Source organism: Tachypleus tridentatus, chromosome 6, assembly GCF_004210375.1.
Source record: "Tachypleus tridentatus isolate NWPU-2018 chromosome 6, ASM421037v1, whole genome shotgun sequence".
Taxonomy (NCBI): Eukaryota; Metazoa; Arthropoda; class Merostomata; order Xiphosura; family Limulidae; genus Tachypleus; species Tachypleus tridentatus.
Window position 1 is genome coordinate 155,568,885 of NC_134830.1, and position 18,363 is coordinate 155,587,247.

The following is an 18,363-nucleotide window of genomic DNA, read 5'->3' on the forward strand; positions in this document are numbered from 1 at the left end:
TCCCTTACCAGTTTTTGTATGTCATTACGTGTGAAACAAGGGTTCTTACTAACTTCTCTGAGAACCTTCCTCTTGGTTCTTTCTGAAATTTTGGTGGGGCGTCCAGAACGACGGAGGTTAGCAGTTAATCCTATAAGCTTAAACTTGGCAATTACGCTTTGAACAGTAGATTTCGGCACATTAAGTTGTGTTGCAATACAGGAAATAGATAAACGAGACTTGTATTTTAAAATAATTTGGCTTTTTAAATCACTGAACAGTTGATTCCTGTTCGCCATCAAATTATTTATAGTTGTGTTAAATCATGAACTTCCTCAAATTAACCAAGAGAAAGTTTACAACTCTTTGTCAACCTGAAGATGATCTGAGAAGGTGGAAATGTTGTTCTCAACTTAATCTTAGTAAATGTTTTAATACCCATATCAAACATCTTGAGATACATTTTTACTTGAAGTTGGTTTCTCGTCATCACGAATAAACTTCACCAATCCTTTAAAAATAATTAAAGTTAATTAAATAACTTACTTATTAGAAGATCGACAATTTTGTGCTTTTAAATTAATTTATATGAAACATTATATATCTTTTTCTTTTATAAAGCTTGTAAGGATCCGGATTATCACCAATATAAATGATGTTCTGAAACCTTGTTTTTATTGAACTCTTAACCTGAAGGTTATATTAGTGCAAGAAAAATATATTCTTGAAATTACTGTAAACTTAATTTTTAAATAAAAAAAACATTCATAAAAACTTGTTTTGATTATTTTGACAATAAAAAAACAGGAAACATTAAAATGAATAAAGTAAGAAATAAAGTGCAATTTATAGTTAAGAGAAAACTTTCTTTAATGTGTTTGCCTGGGTGTTTTTCCATTTCCAGGAACACGTTTGGATAGAGAATGAAATGCTCGCTTAGGTAAATTTCCGTAGAATATATTTCGAGTGTTGGCAATTCGAAAAAGAAATTTTCTAAAAGAAATATTACTTCATGGTCAAATGTTTGACCCTGAGATTTATCTTGTGTCTGTATTCACATTTTTGTCATCGATATTTGATCAATAAGCCAGCTGTTTACATTTCAAGATGTTTTAAGCTTATTTGTAATCAATCCTTCGTAACTTTATTCCATCATATTGTGGTGTCAACATGTCACAGGTTGCATCTTACTGGTTCCACTCATTAATACAGTGTCCATAGTTTCCATAACCCTTTTAGTGACATTGGTAGCGTCAATTAATCACAGACTAAACGCTAAACGTGCAGCGGAAACTTTCTCAACATATTTTATAGAATCATTGTTGTTTTATAATCATCATTGTTAACTAATTAACTAAATGGACATGCTGCTTGATTGGTAGCGTGAGGGTCGTGGGTTCAAATATCCGTCATACGAAACATACTGACTCTTTCAGTTGTATAGAAGTGACAATGATAACGGTCAATCCTACTATTCATATTGTAATATACCAGTTTAATAGTTGCTTTACACTGGTAAATTAGAGACGGACACGCAGATAGCCCTAATTTAGACCTCCGTGACATTAAAAAGGAAGAAGCAAATCAATTCAAAAATACAAACTTGAAAGTAGGTAAAATGATTGAACAGTTTATAATTTTTGGATAGAAACTTACTGATTGACCGATATTTATCTCCAAGTTGCACAGCGAGATGTCTGCGGAATCACACCAATGGAAATCGGGTATTGATAATCGTTGTGAGCACGTACAAGTAGCTCTCTGAGTAACTTTGTAAACTGAATTGTGAAATAAAAAAAACTTGATTGAAATTAAGTTCGATTTTTTTAGAATAGAAAATGAAAAGTAATTTATACTTTAAAACATCTTTAGAGAATTTGTTGGTGTGTGTTTCTCCTGTACCATTAACACGGTTCGATACAGAAAAATATGCTTATTGGTGGGCAGTTTTCTTTAGAATATATTTCCAGTCTGAGTCAGGGAAAGTTTGGCGTTAATGTTATACCACAAAGATATTAAGAAAAGAAAACAACAGTTAAACGAATCATCAATCCCATGGGCTGTAGAATAGTATAGACAATATGTATCTTTAAATAGTAGAAACTATACGAAAAAGTTTCTGTAAATAGTACAAACTATAAAAATATGTTTCTGTATATAATATAAACAATACAAGGGTGTTCCTGTAAAGAATATAAACTATACAAGTATGTTTCTGTAAGCTTTTGTCATAAGTTACATCAAAAAAGTTTGGTTTATTATTGTTACATCTCTCAGTGTTGGTTAATACGTGTATTAATAGCAACAATATATGAATTGACCTATTTATTATCTGGTTACTTTCAAATTAAAAAAAAAATTCTGACATTTTATTATTTTTATTTAGGAAAGTCTTTGTATCTCTATTTAGAAGTTCAGATTTTACAAACTTGCTTTGTTTCCTTATACTCATTAAGATATTTTTTACAAAAATATTTGAATAACGAAATTAATACAATTGGTTTATTAAAGAAAAAAAACACGTGTAGTTTTATGATATTTAGTTTCATTTGGTGATGCCACGGTGTACTAGATTTCAGCTTCTAAACTGAACAAATGTTCGACACATGTAAACATGACGATTATTTCATGATGAACAGTTTTCACCAGTAACGTAATATATTTAAGATCGTTTATAAGAACTACCAGAGAAAAAGCATATGATCGATTAGTTTAAATATAAATCAAATAAAATTATTCATCCTTAGTCTAAATCATTCAGCTTAACTTGCATTAACAAATGTAATTGACATTACAGATCATGGATTAATTTAGTGAATATAGTCGACATAAACATCATTTTACTGTTGTTTTGACAGGAACCACACGAGGAGCTTGGCGGGTAATTCATCATAATTCTTCCTGTTTGTTGTTTCATACGCTGAGAACATTTGTGACTGTGTTGTTTTATTGGGAATTCTGTTATACTAAATTTGAATAACTTACTAAAAATATGTTATGAATTTATATTTCACTAAATATGTCCCATAATGATATTCGGTATCTTATCATCAGAAATTAATTTCAGTCTAGTTATCTGGCATTGCTCTTCGCAGGGGAATGCCACTTTTCATACTGAAATGATACTATGCAACAAATACAATTATTTGTCTTCGTTGAGTCATGTTGCAGTTTAACCGATAATTGACTTGTAGAATAACCAATGTTCTTATCTTCATTAGATTGTGTTAAGGTAAAAGTCGTTGATATCAGCTGTGAGTTAGTTGGTTATGTTAAAAGTATTCTTCAACTTTTCATATGTACAATAATGTGGTGGTACGACACAATCATACCGAAGGCCATAACTGTGAGTAACGAAACTGCTATGATGTAACTTTCTACTCAATGATTTTTGTTCATACAAATGTCGTACTCTATAATTATCTTTTTCTTGAGATGTATTGGCAAATGAATATAAACCAACGCCATAAATTTTATAGTAATGTTTTTCATTTTATTTTTGATACTGATTATATTCAAGGTAGTGTTTATTTTCAAATAATGTTTATGGTGTTTATATAGTCAGTTCGTTCAAAAGTAAATTACAGAGTTATTTGTTTCTCTTCATTACAATCTTAATTATTTAATGTGAAAACTTTAATTTGTTTTCTATTTTATCAATTTATTATTATTTATTTATCTATCTATCATTCTGAAACATTCCTTTTGGGTTGAGATTAGATACAGTTACGTTATGTAATGTAAAACTTTTCTTCTGAGTTTAGGTTAGGCTGCTTTTCATAGACAGGAAGTTATTTTATAACAACTTTTTTCCAGTTGGTATATCATGTGTGATTAACAACTCGAGTTCACATTAAATACGATTTTTATGCACGTTATAGTTTCAATTAACAGCTGTTTAAGGTTATGTAAACATAACTGGAGTCATTGCAAATGTTTAATATACCTAATTATTTTGTTTCCAAGTCATTCATACGTGCTTCATAAAGTATGTTATGTTGTTCTTTTAATGTTAGTTTCACTTACTTTATTGATTATAATGTCTGTAATGTGTTTAATTTATAATATCTATACTGTATGTTTTATCAAATGGCTTCGGTAAATATTATTTCGCAAACTATGTTTATCATGTATAAACCCGTCTGAAAATTCTTTATGAGATATGATGTACGATTCGCGACTGTCGAAGGTTTCATTCGTAATACAATTTTTTACTAGATACCATGACATCTAACGCCGTATTTTCATTTTCTCAAATGAAAGAATTGGCTGTCAGACTAATAAAGTTCACTCACTATTGATGCTTTACTATTAGACTAATTAAACTTCGCTATTGATTCTACCATCTACAGTTAGAAATCATAATTAGATGTGATTATACCATAATCTTAAATTAAAATATTTTTAGTCAACTGGCACAGAGGTAAAATACATCTTTTTTTTTAATTTCCTTTTATATTGTCTGAGTCACACTAGATGGCACTATATTCTAGAAAAGTTTTATTGGAAACTTCCATTTATTAAATGAAATCCTGATTTTAAAACATTAAAAAACTTAAACTTGAATTTATTGATTTCAACATTTTTTTTGCAATTCTATTCCTAACTGTAATATTTTATTGACCTATATTCGTTGTTTCCTCTTCAATAAGTTACTGAAACAGCTTTACTTTGCTTTAACACTTCCATATTTCCTGTATAGTTACAGTTTTACTGTGATGCAGAAAAACAGTTTAATATTTTATTGTTTTATTTAATAAGATTCTTCAAAACTGTTAAAAGTCGTAGGAGTCCCCCGCTGATACAACAATATGTCTGCGGAAAAACAACATTTAAATTAAGGATTCGATTTCCTTCGGTGGACTTAGCAGATATCCTGATGTGGCTTTGATGTAAGAAAGGACTCATACCCTCAGATAGAGGGACAAAAGTTTGTTTGTCATACGCTAGTTCAGTTAATTATGAAGCAAAACTTAAACAAATACGAATAATTTATGTAAATGAAATTTATTTCTGAAAAAAAAAACAGTCGAAAAATACCTTTTATTCTGTTTCGTTGAACATCCTGGGACAATATAAAAAATTTAATTTGGGCGAGTTGAGGGGTAGATGGTTCCTCCCAGAAACGATTTAGCAGCTATGGAGGCCGATGAAGATGCGATATGGCTCTTAAAGTTTTTCCTAAATTACTAGAACATAATGGTCTATTCTGGAAGAACATAGAAATTCAAATTCAAAACTTCATATTTAATCTTTATATTCGTGTTACGTTTTAGCTGCCACTTGGGTAGACAGCTCGACTCCTAATCTGCGGGTCCCTGGTTCGAATCCCCGTCACAAGAAATATGGTCGTTCTTTCAGCTATGTGGACGATATAATATGACAATCTCATTATTCGTTGTTAAAAGAGTAGCCTAGGACTAAGGATGGGTGATGACGACAAGCTGCCTTCCTTCTAGTCTTATACTGCTAAATTAGGGATAGATAACGCAGATAACCACCGTGTAGCTTTGCACAAAATTCACAAACAAACGAAACTAAACCAAGTTTTAACCCTATTTATAGATAATACACCATCCCAACAACTGTATAAAATATTAACTATCAGTATCAACAAACTTTACGTCAAAGCAAAATTTGAATGATAATTTGACTGTTGTTGAGCTGCATTTCTTTTCTTAGCTTTCTTTATGTATGTTTAAGAGGCTCTTGTACATTCAGTTCTACGTAATACTGTTAGTTATTTTGATAACAAAGGTGTATGTTACATTGTACGTCATATTCAATGTAACCGCGGAAATAACTTAATAACTTGTCTTTATGAAAGTTTCGATACTTATGTTATAAATTCATTACATACGACATTTACTTATATTGATTGCGGTGGATATATCTCAGGATTGTTTGATGTTAAACAGAAAGCTACGCAAAGGGCTGTCTGTGCTTTGCTCACCACGTGTATCGAAAGCCGGTTTCCAGTTTTGTAAGTCCGGAGATATGTCACTGTGCCTCTAGAGGGCGATATATTTCATGAAAAAAAAACTCACTGAAAAGCCCACTTTAATTATCTTGGTGTTGAAAAGAAACGTACTAGGAAGTAGATTGGGGTCTACAAAATATTAAACCGAGGCACTTTTGGTATTCTTATTAAATTTAAGAATGTTGAAAACGTGAAGACGAAAAATATCCAGTTTAACGAAATATATATTTTTTCGTATTTTCATGACTAAACACCAGTCGCACCAAACATGATCACCCTTTCATCCGTGGGGGCATTATAATGTGACAGTCAATCCCACTATTCCTTGTTAAAAGAGTAGCCCAAAAGTGGGCAGTAGGTGGTGATGACTATTTACCTTCCTACATTGCTAAATTATAGACGGCTAGCGTATATGTGGTTCCTCTGAGAAAAGGCCTAATTTTCTGTACTTTGTATGTTCTCCTTTTGATAGGAAGTCGTGTTTGTATTATCATAAGAAGATATCTCTCAAAAAATCAAACAACTTTTAAAACGAAGTGTAAGAATCCTAAGTGTGATTTATGTTTTGTATTAATGTATTAATACAAAATGATTTTGGTATTAAGTATGACAGATTTAGTTTTTTTCGGATATTGCAATAATTTTATTGGAATATACAGATACTAGTACTAAACCAACAGGCCAGTCTAATAAATTGTGGCATGGATGTTTTGAATGAACCATATGAAAGTATCGTATAATGAACGATATTACTTTAAAGTAACACCTACAACTTTGCGTGTTAGGCTTAACTAAGCCTGTTAAATATGACTGAGTCTTCACATTTCACGAAATTAAAAGTAAAGGTTTTACTCAGTGCCAAGATGTTATTTTGAACGAAATCGAAACTCAAAACAAGTTGTTTAGTAAGATATCAGTTATGACACATACACTTCTACTCAGAACTTCCTAGTTCACTCCAGGCCCTTGACATTGTTCAAAACGTCTAAAAGTATTTGACCCTTCAACGCAAACGAGATGCTGAAAACTTCGTGTCTAAAGTAACATCAATAAAGATTGTTTTTAAATGTTTCGAGCAACACTAACCACATAACCCAAATGTCTTGAGTTTTCAGATTATATTTCAACATAAAACATTTGTATATACGATTTCGTGAGTTACTTTAAAAAAGTGAATATGAGTTCCAGAGGGATGAATCTTTCGTGTGAAAGGTCAAGAATTCTGGTCACACTGAGGCAAAATAGTATAGTACTTTATGAATATTAAATATAGATTATTTTTAGTGTTTGGATATATATGTCTGTTTTATTCTTGTTACCTGTTCTAAACATTATACTGATGGATGTTTTTATTAGTGGGAGATTATTTTGGGGTCAAAGAGATTATTCTTGTTAATTTTATTATTGTAGAAGTTAGATACTGATTTTCTTTTCCTAGCTTAAAAAGAAGATAAGTTAATAAAACTGACAAATAAAAGAATAAATTGACACATCTGAGTGAACACTTTTTGGTTTATTTAGAAGTGTCAATTTATTCTTTATTATCGTTTGTCTAATTCCAACCCAAGTGGCACACCGGTATCTCTGCAGACTCACACCACTAAAAAACAGTTTTCAATAAATGTATTTGGCAGAGCACAGATAGCTTATTGTGTATCTTCTGGTTAATTCCAAACAACAAACTATTATTGAGAAAACGAAACATTTCTTATTTTTCTGCTTATTCTCAAAATGAAAATAATATGGAAATTAAGAAAATAAACTTCTCCGATGTAAATGATATTTTATAAACACTAATGTGGTTGCTCCAAAAAGACACTTGTAGTAATGGATATTAAAATGCATGCGTTTGAAAGCTGAGAAGAAATGTGTTTAATGTATACTGGAGTGGAATAACAGCAATGACATGATTAAATTTTCGTTTGTTTATTTTTCAAAACTTAGTGAAAAATCATGTTTGTTTTTTTAAATAAATATTTCAGAGTGAAAAAGTTGCTAAATCACCGAGTTGATTATCTAAAGGCTTGAAAACTTATTTAAAACTATTTGTACGTTTCAATAAGTTCGACCCTGGCGTATTGGAGGTTTTTTCTTTATTTATTTCCTCTGTGGCATGTCATAGCTACGTCAATGACAACTTGTTCTAACTACACAACTCACGAAAACAAGTTGAGACGAAACTGAGATAATTAATTAAGCAACTGGAGTGCTTATCTAAGTGATTAAACAAATACTGTTAGTACCATGAGAAATGGAAATATTTTCTCATTGCTTCTGAACAATAGGCACAAAGATATGCAATTTAGTTTTCGAATTTTTTAAAGAAATATTATGGAGCAAATTATCTTTATTTCTTTGTGAAGATGTAAGAAGCTTATGCTGCTTTTGTTTGCCGTTATATGTAAAGTGTTTACATAATATCTACCTGTGTTCCACCTATTGTGGGTTTCGAAGTCTGAACGTTATAAGCTATCAGAATTGAGCAGAAAAACGCTGGGGTATTAATAATCATAACATTAATATGAATAATGAATATAAAAAGCTTCATTTTACCCCAAGTAAAACGACCCGACGTAAGTTATTACTTTTAGGCTTGTTTTGGTCTTTATTATCTTTAATTCTTTATAATTATTATAAACAAACAACATTATAAAAATGTACCAGTTATAAACAAACAAAAAACGAATCCACCAGTCATGAGCAAACAACAGCAAACAAATCTAATTGTTATAACAAACAATACAATGCAAATTTACTTGTTATAAACAATGTAATCCAAGTCTATTTATCACAAACAAACAATACAACACAAATATACTTATCATAAACAAACAATATGAAACAAACCAACATATTGATCTTTATTTCAAAGGTATTAAAACAATGTATAGGTGACTTTTCAGCATAAGCACAAACAATGGGCTGTCTGCATTCCGAAGTTGTTTCTGTTTTCTGGATACCTAACAATTGATTACTGTCTTTTACTATCTTGGAAACGAAGTTACTATCTCTATCCGTCAGTATGTACTGACCGTGTCTGGTTATTATGTTATTCACAAATGCTTCAGGAATCGTTTCCATTTTTTGATCAGGCAGCAAGTTATTTATTAACTCATCATTATTTTGTTCAAAAATCACATAATCTAAATCACAAATTATTGGGCCAAACACTCACGTAACATTAATAGATCAATTTTAATATTTAATTAGCCAATCCTCAAAGTGAGTTTATGGGATATGAAGTAGGATTGGTGACAGTCGAAGCTTTCTTTGATAATACATTTTTTTTAGAAGATACCATGACATCTGCCCACCTTTGTTTATTTTTAGAAATTAAATCAGTGGCGGTAAGACTAATTAAGTTCACTGTTTGTGCTTTACCATCATCCACAGTCAGAAATCATTATTAGATGGGATTTTATCATAATTTTAAATCAAAATCTCATTTGTCGACAGGCACATACACAAAAAAGTTTTTTTTAACTGTTTAAATCCCACCAGATGGCACTACATTCCTCAATCTTTGATAGGAAATATTCATCAAATGAAATCATGATTTCAGAAAATTTTAAAAAATCAAAACTTATATTTATAGATTTTTCACTTTTAGCAATTCCAGTCTATTCCAGCAATTCAGTTGTCTGTACTGTGAAACAAAGAACAATAAAACATTAAGAAGTAATTATTGGACGCACCGTATAACGTATAACTTAAATAAAACGTTGAATTTTCACCTAAAAAGCCTTAAATAAACTCAGTTAGAAAGTTTCACATAACATAACGTAACTGTACCTAACCTAAACTCGTTTGGAGTGTGACAAACATATAAATAATAATAATGTGTAAAATAAAAATAAACAAATTAAAGTTTTTACGTAAAATAAATTAGATTGTAACAAAGGGAAACAAATAACTCTGTATTTTACTTTTGACGAAGTTATATAAACCCCATCAGGCTTATTCAACACGATATCGTACTTTGAAAATACATCAGTATCAGAAAGAAAACTAAAAACATTTATATAAAATTGTAGCGTTGATTTGAGATTTAAATTCGTTTGTCAATACATCTGAAGAAAAAACAACTATAAAGTATGACCTTTGTATAATTTAAAAAAAGTAAGTAGTAATCTGAGTTTTCACAGTTTCGTAACTCAGAGCTCTGGCCTTCACAATGATTGCGTGATAACAATACATTATATAAGTTCGTAAATATGGTGAACATTATTAACATAACAAACTAACTTACAGCTGATATCAACATCTTTTAGGTTATTGCAGTCTAATGAAAATGAGGCAAGTGGTAAGTGTTTTACAGCTTATTCAGAAAGATACTTATCGGTCAAACTCGAGCACAACTCACCGGAAACAAATAGTTTTATTTGTAGCATGGTATCATTCCAGTATGAGAAGTGGAAAAATAATATAAGATAAATAGACCAAAATTAATTTCTGTTCATTAGTGACCTGATCTCATTACATTTTTAGTTAAATATAAATTGATAACGTAATTGTTAGAAAGGTATTCAATTTCAGTGTAACAGAATTTCCCGTAAAAACATACTGTGACCAACATTCTCATGATATAAAACAACAAACAAGAAAATTATGTTGAATTTCTCACCAAGATCCTCGAGCAGAATCTGTCACAACACCAGTAAAATAATCTTTATGTTGACTAGATTCACAAAATTAATCAGTCATTTCTATTAGAGTTATTAATACAAATTAGGCTAAACGATTTAGACTTAACATGAATAATGCCATTTATTTTATACTTAATCTGTTCTATGTATGAACATTTCGCAATAAAATATTGAAACTTTATGGGGAAAGTTATAGGATAAGCTAATTTACATCGTACAAGTTTATGTGTGTTTGTGTGACTGTTTGTCTCTGTGAACTTTGAGTCTACAGAATTTCCATACAGAAGAAACAAGTAGTTTGTTTTTTTAATGGTCATAGTTTCATAAAAAAATATTTATTTTTTTACAGAATTTCATTCTACTTCTTGTGATTACGGTCTACACTCTAGGATGTTACGCTGAAAATGGAAGTAACAAAATAACCCGAAACATCCACAATGGTTATTGTCGTTACGGAGATATAGGGGGAAATAGGAGAGCTCTTGACATACGTTGGAATAAAAGTGCTTTTGAGAAGAAACCAGGTTTCAGAAAACGTGATGGAAATGGAAAATACAAGAAGAATATGTTTGGAAGAGACACAAGCTTACATTTGGGTTTTGATAGTGGCTCTAACTTAAGAGGTGGGTTACGAAGAGGAACACGAAGAGCAAGACAATCACTTAAGAGTGTAAAAACAGCAAGAGGAAGTGTAACAAGATTCGATAGTGAGCTAAGAATGAATGAGAGTCTACATTTGGACGCATAAGATCGTATTGGTGGAGGGTAATTGGTAAGAGCTCACTTAATTTCGATGTTCAAGTTAGTATAAATAAGTTAGTACATCAACATTTAAATACGAAAACGTCTCAAAGTTTCACTTCTCTAATAATAAAGTTAATCAATTTAACCACCATGTCATACCTCTCGGCTCGTGTGTTCGCTCTTCTGTGTAAAATATTTTCTCAACCCAAACGAGCCGTTTTTGCATATATATTTTTTCTACAAGTGGGTTTTCTCGACATCACTGAGAATATTAGTGTGACTTGTTCAGACACATTAATGTTCCGTCGAACATTATTTACGAAAGTTCCTGCAGTAACAACCCAAGAATTAATATATACAAAATATATGGAAATATATACATTTTGGAAAATTTGATATGAATTTGATTTCGGAATATTAAATTAACATTTTATGTTGGGTCTGGGTCGGTCAACTCGTCAAAAAATTACGTTTACAGACAGACCCATTGTTTTACACTAGACTGTTATTATAAGTATTATATTCATACAGATATTTAACTATATGTATATAGAAATTAATTTAACTATTAATTAATAAAAACACAGGAATGCGGTAACTTTGAACGTTTTATACTAAATTTTCTAAACAAAAAAGTACATTTTAATAGTCTTACCGTTGTTTTACCGTTTTCTTGAGGTCAGTATATGATATTTTCTGTCAAAGGTCTCCATGTAGTATACAAGATGCAGATAGCATTATTGTGAAGTTCAGGTAGAAAACTGTTATTAACATGATCCGTAAATGAATATTTCAATGCTAGCAGTAATGCTTAACAATGTTTTGTAAATGGAGAACTTAAGTAATTTAGAGGAAACAAGCAAAAGAGAAATGTAACTTAATTATGGATTTCCGATCTGTTAATACAAAACGACAATTACTTTGTATGTTCCTCATTTCTTTTTTTTCAATCTTCTTACATGAGTACTGATGAACTCAAGATATTTCCACTTATTAATAGTCGTAATATGACAATGTGCGTGAGATCTAGGCTATTTCTAAACGCGATATGAAGGTAATAATGTACAATAATCGTCATTATGACATTGTATAATTTAAAAGCAATTAGTAACAATTTCTGTTAAAACGGTTTCGTAATTCAGAGCTATGGCTTTCAGTGTGATTGCGTCATAATTACACATGATAAAATTTGTAAATTTGAAGAATATTGTTATCATGACCAACTAACCTTCAGCTGATGTCAACGTATTTTCCCTTATTGCAGTCTAATGAAGATGATGACAGTGGTAATTGTTCTATAGTTTATTCTATAAGTTAATTATCGGTTTAACTGTAAAACCAGCGAAAAACAGTTGTATTTGTTGCATGGTATCATTCGAATATGAGAAGTGGCGCTTCTCTAGGCAGAATAATATGAGATAATTAGACCAATATTAATTTCTAACGTTAAGAGACCTGGTGTTATTTTGGGACATTGTTAGTGAAATATAAAGTTTTAACATAATTCTTAGAAAGGTGAAATTTTAGTATAAAACAATTCCCAGTAAAGCAGCGGTGTGAAAAATGTTCGTATCACATAGACAACAAACAGGAGGAATTATGTTGAATTTCTCACCAAGATCCTCGAGAGGTATCTGTCACAACATTAGTACAATAACGTTTATGTAGACTAAATTCACTAAATTAATTAATAATTTATTATTTCCATTACAATTTTAATAGAAGTTAGGCTAAACGATTTACTTTACTAAACTTTGTACTTTTAACTCAACTTATATGAAACTTTACATATGTTTTTATTTTTACAGTTTATTGGGATCTGGATTATTGGCGATAGAAATGAGGTTCTAAAATCTTACCTTCATTCAATAAACCCGAAGGTTATATTGTGCAAGAAAAAATATATACTTGAAATCACTGCAAACTAAATTTTAAATAAAAAACTTTGCTTTAATTTTTGTTTGATTTTTTTCGTAATAGAAAGCAGAGACAATAAAGTGAATAAAGTAAGAAACAAAGTGTAATTTATAGTTAAAACAAAACTTTCGTTAATCCGTTCTAGAATAAATAATTCTCGTAGTATTTATATCGATTGTTGATAATTCGAAAAAGAAATGTTCTAGAAAAAATATTAGTACATGGTCAGATATTTGACCCTGAGATTGATCTTGTATCAGTACTCACATTCTTATTATTGATATATGATCAATAAGCCAGCTGTTTATATTTGAGGAAGTTTTAAAGTTGTTAGTAATCAATCTTTGCAACTTTATCTCATATTGTAGTTGTGTCAAACTGTCAGTTTCTTCTTTGTTCCACTCATTAATGGAGGATCCATTGTTTCCATAACCCTTTACTAACCTTGCAAAGAGTCGAGTAATTACAAACTAAACGCTAAAGGATCAGCGGAAACTTTCTCAACACGTTTTATAGAATCATTGTTGTTCTCTAATCATCATTGTTCTATGCTCGTGTGTTCTCACACTTCACTGTATCCTGTATCACACATCTCATTATTAACCAACATAATACGAGGCTTCTAAAATATTTATCGATGCCTCACTCCTACCTGTTTAAAAAAGAATTATATTTCTGATAAAGATCTCATCGCGAAAGCTCTTTCTTTCCATCCTTACATCTTACATTAATCACAAATATCAATCTTCTGTTAATAATAAATATTTATATACATATACCATGTATTCATTATAAAGTTGTTCACAAACATAGTAATAGTTAGTAAACACATTGAATGATACTAAATTTTAGACATAATATTCTTTACCTATATAATACTTCATTATAAAAGGAACTCCAAACTAAGAAGTTTGTTTGTTTGTGTTGAATTTCGCGCAAAGCTATTCAAGGGCTATCTGCGCTAACCGTCCATGAATTAGCAGTGAAAGACTAGAAGGAAGGCAGTTAGTCTTGACCACCCGTCGCCAACTCTTGGACTACTCTTTTTCCAACGAATAGTGGAATTTAACGTCACATTATAACGTCCCCACGGTTGAGAGTGCGAGCATATTTGGTGCGACTGGGATTCAAACCCACAACCCACAGATTACGAGACTAACGTCTAAACCCACCTGGCCATGCTGGGCCCCAAATTAAGAAGAAATAGTTTAATATAGGTGTACTTTATGTTGTATTACGTTTAATTAATATATTAAATTGTGCACTATCTGTAACAATCAAGATACGTCTTCATTCTTCTCACTTCTACTGCTAGTTATTCCCAGGTCTCTTCTTAGAACTCACACAGGAAATGTCTTCTCGGACTGGAACGTTGTAACTACTCGCGCACTTCACTGTATTACACGCATTTCGATATATAAGTTAAAACTTCTTCGCTCACATTTTTTCAACTTGAAAACATTATCGTAATGTAGATTTTCTTTTATCTGTCACTGATTAACTGTTTTATGGAAATAATTGATAACTTCTTTTGTTATCGTCTGCGGCAAATTAATATTGTCCTTATATACCGGTTATTGAAATTTTCATTTTGGTATAATAAAATTTTATTAATTTTGATCTGTATATTTATTTTATGATTAACTAACCTCTCCAGTTAGTTATCAATTTAATATTAACATGAATTACTCCCATAAATCACTCTACATCAAAATTAGATGGGCTATCGTCAAATAATTCAATTACAACAGTAGCCTCTGAGTTAAACAACCTTCTGTTGTTAACTGGCCCTATTATGGTATTATTTTTGTATTTACACAGCCCATCTAACTTTCAAAATATCAATAAAGCAAATCTTTCACGTACTGTATATAGCACCGTACTTAATAGCATTACTACAAAAAAACATAATGTTATCATCACTCAATCAGTAAACTTCCACTTATCTAACCTTCTTCTTTCTGCTGTTGCTCTCACGTGGTGCACATGCTGTTGAAATTTGTTAATACTTTACCCAGCTCTCGAACAGGGCAAGTTTCAGATCTTATCTTATATGTTTGACAGTCCTTTCAGATTTAAATCTACATTTAACTGTAACTGTTAACTGTAACTCTTTTATGGTCAATAGTTATTGCCCGTCGGTTACTCTGATATTTAACAGATTTCCTGTGTATTTAGTTTTACTTTTAAAACTATAGGATAATGTAATTCATGGGATATGAGTAGAACAAGTTCTAACCAATCTGAGATATCCACTATTCCTTAATTTAATTACATCAGTTAGATACTCAAACCGATTGATATTTAATTTAATATCAATAAGGTAAGTTCATTTTTAACATATAAAATAATGAAGTTTCTGGTGTCTTAATTTTGTGAAAATAAAATTATTATATTTTTACACAGTTCAGGGTCACATACTCAGTTTATTATTAGATACCATAAAATCTGCCCATCTATTTTTTATTTTGAGAAATGAAAGCAGTGGCAGTTCTAACCAATCTGAGATATCCACTATTCTTTAATTTAATTACTTCAATTCGATAATGAAACCGATTTATATTTTATTTAGGACATAGTATTGACAAGGCATGTTTTTATTTTACATCTAATATAACCAAGTTCATGGTGTCTAAATATTGTAAAAAAAAAAATTGTTTAGTGATAATTATTCTATTTTTACATAGTTCAGGGTCACATACTCTAAGTGGACCTTCTACATATTTCAGCATATATTCCTCTGTTATTTCCACAGTTAGAATTAACGAATGGTTTAAGGTTAAGTGTAAGGGTAAGGACATAGTCCTATACAATTTGAAACTTTTACACTTTCTGTTTACACCTTCATACAATACTTGTACTCACTTAGATAACTCAATCCCACTACTTCCAACTGTAAATGATAATCGTTTTCAGTTATTCTGAATACTATAGTTGAAAACTAACATTTCAGATCCTGCTTTTTGAAGCTCAGACGGACTTATTTTGATTTGTATCAAAGTGGTAGTAATGTTTACTGGAGCTTGGGACACTTTTTTAATTTCGTGCTCATGTAATTCAAGTGTCTGATTTAATGAGTTCATTTTAGTGGCGCTTTAAATTAACTATTTCTATAGATATTTGTCTTTGATGTTTTATTTTCTGTTTAATTCACATAAATCGTCCATGGTTACTTTTCGACATAAAATTTCAAAACATTTCCCCCAGCGTCTCTTAAACAACGTTTTTGTGGAATGCGATCAGAAGTCGGAAAGTTATCGTTAATATCCTTTAAATCTAATAAAAAATCTTCTTTCTTAATGAGATATCGTCTAACGTAGGTCTAAAAGATCTTAATTAATCCTTCCTGTAAGATCCTTACTAAATATAGGATCGCTGTTCCGTAGTTTGTCACACAACATTGCGTCTTTTTTTCCAAACCGCCACCCGGTAGCACAGCGGTATGTCTATGGATTTACAACACTAAAATCAGGGGTTCGATTTCCCTCGGTGGGCTCAGCAGATAGCCCGGTGTAGTTTTGCTATAAGAAAAAACACACACACATTTTCCGAACCTCTATCATCGAAACTAACACGACTACTTACTTGAACAATATTAATTCTTATCGTAATCAAACTATTAATCGAACGTACTGTGGAAACGGTATATTTTCAACAATTACCCACTTATGTCTTGATAATATAAAAACCTTCTTAAATAAAAATCATGCCCGTCTTACTTTCTAGTGATACAATACTCACATTCTGTGCCGATCTCTTAACACTCATCCATAGAATAATCACCGAATTAAACCAACTCATATGTCAACTACTAAAACATATAAAGACAAGTGTCTTATAACCACACATACATATTTATAGAACTATAGAGCAGTGTTCATACACATACTATATTGTCTACGTAGTTCTAATTACAGCTACGCATATGGCTTAACATATTGTTAAGAGCTTGTAGCACAGCACAAGTTTCGTAACTAGAGCTAGCTTTAACTCTATTAATGTCATTTTTTATTCAAGGTACAGCTACTTGTCAATAGCACTTCACTCGTCTTCTTGTAAAAGTAAGAATTACTTCTGGTTGAGTTGATCAGGACCATGTGGTCTTACGCTATAATCATCAATCAGTAACAGTATCAGCTTACCTCGTTATAGATGTTCTTGACATACTGTACTTGGGTACAGAAACCATGACGTCACTTGACACGCTGTGTCAACACTTCCATCATCTAATATGGTATCAACGTGATCTAAATTTTAATTTTCTATCTCGGTTTCACTTGTATCTTCGTCATCATAAGATAAATCTAGTTTATTTGAGTAATCAGATTCGACCTCAACATTTTTCTTTTGTTTAATATTTGAAGTTCCTTCTCGTAATCTATCAAATACACGTTTTAATATTTCTAAGTTTTCTTCCATAACCGCAGCAAACACTATAACATCATCTAAGTAACAGAAACATTCTGAATCTTGTAGATCTGATAATACAACGTTCATTAATCTCTTGAATGTTGAAGAAGCATTACATAAACAAAAGTACATTCTGAAAGTAACACAAAAGCAGTTCTACCCTTCTCTTTCTCTTTTATGTATACCACTATCCACTTTGAAATGAATAGACGAAAAGTGTTCTCTGTTATTCAAGCTTTCTAAAGTTTCCTGTGCACTACGTAACAGATAAATGTCTTCAACTGTTACAACAATCACTTTTTTTAAATTTTACCCAAAACCTTAATTTTCCGTCCTTCTCAGGAACAAATACAACCGAAGATGCATGCAGACTCATACCATCTTTTATTACTCACTGTTCAAGCACATCTTGTACACACTGTTTTTACTCAAACTTGTCTTTTTCTGGCACTCTATGAGGTCTGTGTGCTATAGGTTTATTGTCATGTAACCCTATTAAGTATTTAACGTATCTTGTACGACCAGGTTCACTTCTCCTACAAATATATCTCTGTATTTTTCTAGAATGTTATTACGCTATAATAATGTTTTCCTTCATATTTCCTAAGAAATGTATCCCAAATTATTTTACTATTTTGTGTCTGGTGTTTACTATTCATTATATTATGCTGTACTACAGCAGCTAAT

At 30.9% G+C, this 18,363-nt stretch overlaps 1 protein-coding gene and 1 long non-coding RNA gene across 2 annotated transcripts; one reads left to right on the forward strand and one right to left on the reverse strand.

Annotated features, from left to right (window-relative positions):
• Positions 1-7,800: 7,800 nt before the first annotated feature.
• On the reverse strand, positions 7,801-17,324 carry LOC143254213 (uncharacterized). Its single transcript, XR_013030103.1, has 3 exons — positions 17,008-17,324; positions 11,509-12,110; positions 7,801-9,605 (listed from the first exon to the last, which is right to left on the reverse strand). It is a non-coding gene; the product is annotated as an uncharacterized LOC143254213 (long non-coding RNA).
• Positions 10,190-11,515, forward strand: LOC143254193 (uncharacterized). Its single transcript, XM_076508989.1, has 2 exons — positions 10,190-10,262; positions 10,955-11,515. Exons 1-2 carry the CDS (start codon positions 10,245-10,247, stop codon positions 11,351-11,353), a joined length of 417 nt encoding a protein of 138 aa, XP_076365104.1. The 5' UTR covers positions 10,190-10,244; the 3' UTR covers positions 11,354-11,515.
• Positions 17,325-18,363: the final 1,039 nt, after the last annotated feature.